The sequence below is a fragment of the Telopea speciosissima genome, chromosome 8 (genome assembly GCF_018873765.1).
Source record: "Telopea speciosissima isolate NSW1024214 ecotype Mountain lineage chromosome 8, Tspe_v1, whole genome shotgun sequence".
In the NCBI taxonomy this organism is placed as follows: domain Eukaryota; kingdom Viridiplantae; phylum Streptophyta; class Magnoliopsida; order Proteales; family Proteaceae; genus Telopea; species Telopea speciosissima.
In genome coordinates, this window is record NC_057923.1 from 60194671 (window position 1) to 60204392 (window position 9722).

General features: G+C 38.4%; 1 protein-coding gene across 1 annotated transcript; it reads right to left on the reverse strand.

Annotated features, from left to right (window-relative positions):
• Window positions 1-1913: 1913 nt before the first annotated feature.
• LOC122672525 lies at window positions 1914-7657 on the reverse strand. Its single transcript, XM_043869987.1, has 5 exons — window positions 7141-7657; window positions 6871-7059; window positions 6697-6777; window positions 3856-4346; window positions 1914-2507 (listed from the first exon to the last, which is right to left on the reverse strand). Exons 1-5 carry the CDS (start codon window positions 7637-7639, stop codon window positions 1914-1916), a joined length of 1854 nt encoding a protein of 617 aa, XP_043725922.1. The 5' UTR covers window positions 7640-7657.
• Between the last annotated feature and the right edge of the window lie 2065 nt (window positions 7658-9722).

Sequence of the window (9722 nt, forward strand, 5' to 3'; positions counted from 1 at the left end):
TATTTTAAGTATTTCGACAAACGTTTTTACATCTTTACCTGTTTGTGCACCGCTCAGACCACTACAGACAACACCCCATAGAGGATCTGAATTGTCTTGTTGCACGCTAACTTTTGTCAAAAGGGTAACAACAAAAAAAAGTCAAAAGTTTTTTCTTTCATATTTCAATTTAGTCAAAAGTCATTTAATATATGCACATAACAACCTTAATCATTGCTTACCAAAAATAAAAAACAACCTTAATCATTGTTATTACGATTTTCATTTATCTATCCATCAACGAAGGTCATGATTCTGTTCTCATCGATCTTCAATAATTTCTTTGTTTGTTTTTTTTTTTTTTCCACATCAAGATTCTCCCTACCCGAACTTTCCAAACCTCCCCTAAATTTTGTGAAACCTACCTTAACTTTTCAAACAATAACCGAATTTTCGGAGCACTAAAACTGTTCATAGCTTACTCGAATTTTTTAAATAACCGTAACCGAACTTATAAATCATACGCAAATTTTTCATACGAATTTTACATACGAATTATGAACCCTAGATGAACTTTTGAATACTATAGCCGAACTTTTAAAACCCAAAACATATATTTCAAAGCTTCCCGATTTTCTTATACTCGTGATCAAACTTTTAAATCATACACAAACTTTACATACGAATTTTTCTTACCACTATACGAATTTTTCAAACAAATTATAGAAACTTAGACCAACTTTTGAATAACATATCCGAAGTTTTAAAACCCTAAAAATCAAACTTTTCTAGCGATTTTTTGAAACTCTAGGCGAATCTTTGAAACCCTAAAACATCGTCTTGCCTTTTCTGCCTAGGGGTCTTCTTTCTTCTGGTACTAGAACTAGACATTCTCTCACTATCTTATTGTTAAATTAGGTACTTATTCTCACAATAATTTTGGTTTTCCATTACGGATTAAAAAAAGTTAACGGGTTAAAAAAGACGACTCATCTTTTCCCAAGATTTCTCTCTCTCTCTTAATTTCACTCTTCCAGTTACATATATGCCCTTCTCTTTCTAGTTAATTCCTATTATTCTCTCTTCTTTACTTAAGAAATCTAGGGTAAAAAATTCTTGAAACTTATGATTTGCATTATGTCCTTCTATGACTTTGTTCAATCAATCATGTGGGCTCATTTATAGAGAACCCAAATTAGGTCTTACCAAAAATAAGAGAACCCAAATTAGGTATTAACGGACTTGGTTTGGCCAGAAGGTGTTTTGAGGAAAGCTTTCGCCGTATTCCATTATTATTTCACCGTAGGGGTTGAAAAGCGTTTAGAAGGCACAAATATTTGGCCACCAATGGTTGTAGTCAGGCTAAGCGATGCCAACTCTAGTATAAGAACCTCTCCCTCCAAATACCGCAGCACTGGTCACATGGATGGCAAGTACCTATTAACTCACCCACATCCCTATTCATATATGATGTGGGACTATTTTTTCGCCTATCGTGTAGAACCCCAACGATTTCCCTCTCTCCACGTGGGAGCTATCCAGATCTTCCCATCTCCCCCTCCACACGGGATCATCAAAGATCACACCGGGTTCCCATGCCTGGCTGTCCCCCAAATTTGACCCTGCCACATCCTTGGCTTTGATACCACTTGTGGAGATTTAGGTAGAATTCATCATCAAAAACTAGTTGTTAAGGAGAAGGTTCCCAAGTACCTATTAATCCACCCACAATTCATATCCGATGTGGGACTATTTTTCCGTCTACCATGTAGAACCCCAACAGTTTTAATATTTTCTAAAAACACCTTCACAACGCCCTCTTCCACCCATCTCACACTCTCGATGTATGGAACCATGGGTGGAGGAAAACTTGATTTTTTGTTTATAATTGTAAACAAATAGATACAATATCATTCTTTGGCCATTGTAAGGATTCAATCGAAGAATACAAATACAAAATAACGAAAAACTGGGAACATTATATCCATGTACAGAACGATAAAGGAAATCATAGCAAATATGGTGGCTGAAAGAGCTAAGCACCATTGAAGAGTTGTAAATTCTCCATTTGTTACAAGTATGAGAGCTTGAACAAATGCTGTAACTGAGTAGATTGCAGATAAAAAATGAGTGGTACCTGCAAGAATGTATTTGAGTGGGAAGAAGATGTAAAAATCATTGGTATTAAAGCGAGAAAAATAGGCAGATAAGGAAGCTGCAAGGGTGCCAACACAGAAAAACAATGCAGCTGCAGAATAGGCATAGAAAATTGGGAGAGCTATTGTGTTGGCAAAAATAGGGAGACCCGTATTTTGGTGATAACCTCCTGGAACAGCAAATGCTGCAGTAAAGTTCATGGTGGCAATGAGGGTAGAGATAACCATGTTAGTATTTGCTGCACTCTTAATCCACTTCACACTTTCATGTTTCAGATGCTTATGAGTTTCATCAAATAGCTCATTTGCTGTTTTGCCATCACAATTTGTAAACTGAGGCAGATTCACTTGAGAGTACACTTCCTTTACTTTCTGTACATAGACCAAAAATATATATATATATAAATATTGATCAAGAGCTAGCAAATTTAAGTAACCATACATTATAGAGGTTTTAACTATTAACACACACACACACATGCACACACCATTATGTGCCTAATGTATACACTAGATTGGGAGCCACGATCACGTTCACGTATAAGAATGGTTCACAATCGTTTAAATGGACTCCACTCCATGTGAGTCCCACAAAGTGGATTCCATCTGAACTACTGTTAGCCGTTTTCGTACATTCACGTGAACGTAAACTCAACTCCTAGATTGGGCCAGCCAAGTATGAGATAGCTTAAAAGGCTTGATATGTTACTAGAATAGACCATGTACTTCAAATTAAAAGATGTATTAGCCAATCATCCTTCTATGTGGCATAATACATGATCAATACATTCAATGCATTGAAGCTTCTACTAGTGGGCCGACAATAAGAAAATGTAGCTTAATTAATAAATGGGAAAATTATGCCCACAACGCCCGTGTGCCAAGGAATCCACGCACTAAGACACGTAAAAATGGGGCCCACTCACTCTCTCCGAACCCCCCCCCCCCTCTCCCACCCAATTTGAAGAATTGATATGGGGAACCTCCTTTGCCCAAATTAGTACTCGGGCTTCAGGAATAGTGGGGAAAGCATTATTGACTTTGTAGAGTAAGGGCAGAGTAATAATACACCTAGATGGGTGGATGAACCCTACTCCATTGGTGGAGGAAAACTTTCTCTTAAAATAATTAAGAAACAACTTACCCTTAATTTGAAAGGACCAAGTTTTCCTCCACCAACGGTGAATGGGATCCCATTCACAGCAGGGCGGGAGAAGGCAATAGAACTTTCTCCTAAAGTAAAGAAACAACTTACATTTAATTTTAATGGACCGTGTTTGGATGAGGTGGTTACCCGTAGGGGAGGGGATCCGGAATCGTTATTATTCCTAGCTTTGTCTTTACAATAAAGACAAAAAGAAAAAAAAAATGAACTATCAAAAAATAAAGGGAAAAAGAACACTATCTGGTCACGTGGTTCCTGTGCCCAGACACAGGAGCATGCACAATTACCGTTCAACCTCTCAATAAAATAAAAAATGTCATCCAAATCGATGCCCCTGTGCACGCCGCATTGGGCCCCATGCTGATGCATGGGCTACACGATCGACTAGATAGTGTCATCCAAAATTAGCAATTTTGCTGATTTTGAAACCATTGATTCTATATCAATGAATTACAACTCGATTCCACCATTCAAACACACCTTTAAAGATCTCTTGTAAGCATATATATGATTTCTTAATATGAAGTTTTATGGTTGGTGGATAAGCAGTAGTACCTTAAACCAAATTGTCTCCACTGCCATCTTGTATGCTGAGATATGAATCTTATTTTGTCGATGATCAACATACTTTGCTGCAAGATGCAAGGCTGTGTTTTCCTTGTTGTCAACATTTGCAATCATCTTAGCTGTAATGAAGCCCTTGGATTTTAGAAACACCAAAACCCTAATTTTACAAAACTCAGCTGCTAAATGGAATATGTTTTTCTTATTCTCATCCACAAACTCAATAGCCCAAGGACATTCTTTAAGGATCTCCTCAACAACTTCCACAGTCCCATGCCTTGTAGCTAGCATAAGGGTGTCACTGATTGTATTAGTAGTAGCTGAAGGGCCTATGTTGGATGCATGAAAGGGTTCCCCTCTATTGCCAATGTAATAACCCCCTTTCATGCTCATGGATTCTGTCTTTATGAGTAGTTTTGCTAGGTCCAGTGCCAAGTTATGCTTTTGTTTTTCTTTATAAATTTTTCCAAAAAATGGAAACCCTGCAAGAAAAATATTTTACATTTCAACTCACCAAATATTGGAAAATTAATCTCCTTAGTCTTTACATTTCTATTCCTTTTTTCTTTGGGCTCCGTTTGATTGCAAGGGAAATTAAAGGAATAGGAAGTGAAATTTTCATGCTTAAAAAGACATTTTTGTAATCATTATCCCATTTAATTGTATAAACTACTTAAATTTCTTACCACATATCCAAGTAATGATACATTTTACATGTAATATTTATTTTACATTTTAAACCAAAGGGAATTGGATGCAAAGTAAAGTGGAATTTAATAACCAAATATGAAATTATTTGAAGTTAGTGATATTATCACATGGGGTAATGATTACAAAAATTCATTTTTTAAGTATGAAAATTTTACTTCCCTTCCCTTTAATTCCCTTTGCAAACAAACAGAGCCTTGGGAAAAGGTTTCCAGTGGCCCTACACGAGTTGGGATCAGCTACCCACATGGGGAGCAGTGGGGACAGATCCCAACCCTCCATGGGCTGTGGGACCCACGTCCCATGGAGGGCTCAGATCTGTCCCCACCGTCCCCAAGTGGGGAGTAGAACCGGACTCGCCCTACACAGCCATACACATAGGGGGCATTTTCCATAATGCCCCTACTTGCTTTCTTCTATCTAGACCAATGATGTGACAGTTTTGCCATTGGGTCCTTTGGTTTTTTAAAGCTTCTTTTAAATTTGCTTTCGTTGTATTTTTTTCTTGGCCGAGGTTTATCATGTTGCTCGCATTCTGCAAGCTAGTGACATACACCAATGGGGAGTGTGGGATGGACTTGGTAAAGGTGTCATTTCACAGGAGATGGGGAGTGAGACAAATACATGGCTGAGCAGCCCCGTGGTCTCCCAAGGATATGTCAGATTGGTCGTAGCAATGCTATATGATATTTATAGATGTTGTGTTCTACCAAATAAAAAAATTATAGATGGTGTGGTTGAAGAATTTCTTTTCTATCTTTTTTCCATTTGTCGAATTTCTTGGCACACCCACTCACAAAAGAAAAAAAATTCATGTTATCTTAAGGTGGATAGGGAATTGGTTACATTTTGATTTGAAGTAAAAATTGTAGAAAAAAATATTTGATTGAAAATTAGCACAATCTTTCCTAGTGCATGGCTTTTATTTAGGACAAAATGGGCCTCTAGAAATAATATTATAAATTATTTTAAAAAGGGGAATATGATGTCATACTCACAATGAATTAATAATCGTCCGATCATTCCTGCATCAGAAAATGGTTTGTATTAGTTCAATAGAGGAGAGATGTTTTAGGACCCTTGGATGGTGCTCTACACTACAGTCCTATTTGTTTGCATAAAAAAAAAAGGGGTGGAACCCATCTCTAATGGAATGAGGGAAAAAAAGGAGAGGGAAGGATAAGAATTGCAGACCCCATATATTCAAATAATCAATTTTTTTTTCTCTCAAAGTTCCATCCAAAATTATAAGACTTTGGGGAGGGGAGGGGAGAAATGGGTTACCACCTAGGCCGATAACCTCCCTTAGATTAAGCCTTATTGTCCTTCAATTCTCCTACTCCGGTATCCAAACAAAAACAACTTTTAGAATTTTATGGAAAAAATATCAAATTCTCTCACCCCTTTTTTCCCATCCCATATTTTTTCAACAAACAAACAGGCCTACAGGTGTAGGAAGACTTTCTCATAAATATACTCTAAGAATTTGAATTTGGTAGGAAGACCATCTAGCCAAGGTTTTAGCTAGGCCATACTATGCCTTCAATGGAGTCCAGATCTTCTCCCCATGTGGTAACCACCCCAACTCATCTCACACCGTTCATGGGGGTGTGGGGACCCACTCCCTTCAGTGCCCCTTAGATATGGGGCAAAATTAGCAGTAGGAGATAAGTTTTGGGGAAAATGGTTTCTATGGGGAGTGACGTGGTGCCTGCACCCAAACACATGGGAGAGAAATGACCATCCCGCCCTCCATGAAATGTGAAATGATTGTGCTACTTGGTGCTTCTGCAAGCACTTCCATTGCACAAGGGCCACACTCCCCCACAGGAAATATTTCCCCTAATTTTTTAATCCTAAAAGCTTTAGTATGGATTCGCCTCCTCTCCTTAAAGGGCATCGCCCAATGAGGCATCCAACGGTTGGGTTGGGCCGCACGCATCCCAATAGCTGACTAGGCATGCATCGAAATGTGTGCGACACAGCACAGCCCAGCCGTTGGATGCCTCATTAGGCGATACCCTCCAAAGAGAGAAGCCCAATCCCTTTAGTATAGCTTCAGCTCCAATTAACTAAATGTAGAAAACATGGAACAACTATGAAATAGAGAAATAAAGCTACAACCTGGTTCTCTGTTCTTTTGCAACTCACAAGGATCCTCCAGATCATCCATCTGTGTAGACTTATAAGCATTCCATGGAATACCTGTTCATCCGCCGAACAATCAATTCGATCTCAGTAGCAAGACAACAAGGATGATCGATCGAATCGATCGAGATCAAATTAAGATTCACTTACAGAAGTAGATCATTAATTTGAACAGTGCCAGTGGAATAAAGGAGGTATAGAGTAAATTTATATCAGAGTAATCTGTCCCACTTCTGAATGAAGAGGGTGAATGCACTAACAGATGAAGAGCTGTGATCCCATCTTTATCACGAGCAAAGGCTAGATCAGGGTAATAGCCCATTATCTCTAAAGCTAAACCTGATTCAATTTAAACAATATATGAGAAACGTAACATCCATTAGCTAATAATGTAACCAAACAAAAATTAAATACACAAACCATAAAATTCTCCAATTACAGCCGCATGAAGAATTGTAGAGCCATCATTTCTTCTCAATCCTCTGGTGTCATAAATGTTGTCACTTCTAGTTTTTCTGGCTAAGAACTGAAACATTTTGGTCTGTCCAAAAGCTGCAGCCCAATACAATGGTGTCTCTCCAATGTGATTGATGTCATGGACAAGGCTCTCTTCCTTTTGAACCATTTTCTTGGCAATCTCTAAAGCACCAACCCTGACTGCTTCATGGAGTGCTGTGTTGCCATTAGAATTTTTCTCTTTCAAGCCATTGATAGGCATTGACAAGTTTAGTAACTCCATTATAGCTTTGGTGTGGCTTTTCAGAGCAAGAACATGAAAAATTGTGTCGCCCCATATATTGCTAGAAGAGGTTGGTTCTCTTTTGTAGAATTTCATGAGAATATCAACTTCCCCTTGAAATGCTGCTCCATATGCATCTCCACAGTTAGGGTTGTTGGGATCAGAAATTGATGCTTCCATGCTAAGGTGCAAGTTTACTCTGAGGTGAGGGTGTGAGTGTGACTCATGAGAGTCATGACAACTTCCAAAATCCTTAAGCTCCGGTAGATTGGGCTGGTTATTTAAAAGTGGTAGGAACACTTGGTGTTAGTCATTAAATTCTCTTATTACTTGACTGGGAGGTTTTGTGGATTTCCCTTGAAAGAGGAAAAGAATTTCTCATACTTGGACCCACTGGCCGACAAAGGCAAAAGTTTTCTATTCCCTAGGAGGGGAGAGTAAGAATCCTTAGGATCCTTTAGATCAGAATCTTTAAATATATGCCATTGAAATAAAGCAAATGTACTTTTCTGAAATACAATATAACTATACTTTATATTAACATATATATATATATATATATAATAGGGAGAAAGTTCTCTGTCCTGGAGTGTGGCCTATGCCAGCACTCCCATGAGCCTATCTCTCTCAGAAAAGATGTCTCTGCCCCCTTATTTTGAGGAGAGAGATAGACACATGGGAGTGCTAGCGTAAGCCACACTCTCGGATAGAAAACTACTTCCCTATATAATATATCTATATAAGGGTCTATAGGATATATATCCAAAATACAATATGATATTCATAGTTGTGTCGTATAATATTGGAGAAATGTGAAATTATAAGGAAAGTTCCTCGCCATTTGTTGGTTTTTGTTAGAGGAGGAAGTTGTAGCACTTAGTGAAGAACAATTGTAGCCATCGATGATTGAAAAGAAAGAGAGAGATTGTTGTCGGAGGGGAAAGATATTTTCATAACAATTCTTCTTCTTCTTCTTCTCTCACTCCTTCTGAATATCGTCACCCCTCTCTAGAATGAGATTGAACTTGTTGCAGGAGAAAAAGTGTGTTTCCCGAGAAGAAATCAAAACTATAGCTAAAGAGGGAGATTATTCCCTCCTCCCCACCCCCTCTCTCTCTCTCTCTCTCTCTCTCTCTCTCTCTCTCTCTCTCTCTCTCTCTGGGTGTGTGTGTATGCGCACATGTGTGCATGTGTGCGTGTACCAAAAGAGAGCATTTGGATAAATTAGATTTGTCTTGTGCCTCAGATGCTACATGGACCTAGAGGAAGATTCTTAAGCTCAGGCCTCTAGTTTTTTGATGCAATAAAAAAGATTGGATAGATGATGTCTCCTCTACTCAATTATGGATCGATAACTGGCACCTCTGTGGAGTTCTTCTCTTTGTCTTTGGAGATTAGATTAGATAAGATGTTGGTTCTGACAAATTGGCTCTAGTTTCTTCTATTACCTTGGATGGCCATTGATCCACAGGTCCCCGACCTCCTTAAATCTTGCTCAAATTTGGGACCAACCTCTTGCTATTTGAAGAAGACCTCCCTGGAAGTGGGGATGTTGTTTAGTGGGCTCTCTCCTCCTCAAAAGCCTATGCCTAGGATTTGGTCATAACCAAGGGTTATCTTGTTTCTTGATGGAAACTGGTGTGGAGAGAGAGAGAGAGATTGTTGCCAAAAAAGAAATCAAAGTTATAGGCTTATAGCCGAAGAGGGAGATCATTGCTTAAGAGGGAGATTATTGCCGGAGCGAAAGAATATTATCAAAGCACGCAGTTGTTCTTCTTCTTCTTCTCTCTCTCTCCTCCCCCTTCCCTATGAGTCTCGTCATGCTTCTCTCTCTCTCTCCAAATACATTGCAAACATGAGCCATGAATTCCTAAGTTAATCATGTTTGCGTTAGAGGAATAGATTACAAACATGATTGGTGAAAAGTTAAACCTGAGATTAGAGGGAAATGCGCTGAAACCATATTTTTTTTTTATACTGAGTCCTTCTAGTCGTCACAGTGCCTAGTGAAATATAACACCTTTTTTGTTTGTAATTAAGTATAACGATTCACTATTTGCCACATTGGCAATATATGGGTTAGTCCAAGCGAAACCAAATAACAAAGATGCTACCCAAAATTTTTTCTTCCATTGAGGTGTGTTTGGTCAAGTTTTCAGTTGATTTCATAATAATCCAAACCAAAGTTTGCCTGATAAGGAATTAGTTCAATTCATTTTATGTTTTTCAATCAATTCGACCGGTTCGGTTGAGAGTTTGACAC

Excerpts from the sequence above, each read along its gene's own strand:
- LOC122672525 (XM_043869987.1), bottom strand. The coding sequence starts at position 7,639 with ATGGAAGCATCAATTTCTGATCCCAACAACCCTAACTGTGGAGATGCA. Across the intron at positions 7,060-7,140 it reads TGTAATTGGAGAATTTTATG|GTTTAGCTTTAGAGATAATG; the intron begins GTTTGTGTATTT and ends AAATTGAATCAG. Across the intron at positions 4,347-6,696 it reads GCAAAAGAACAGAGAACCAG|GGTTTCCATTTTTTGGAAAA; the intron begins GTTGTAGCTTTA and ends TTTTTCTTGCAG.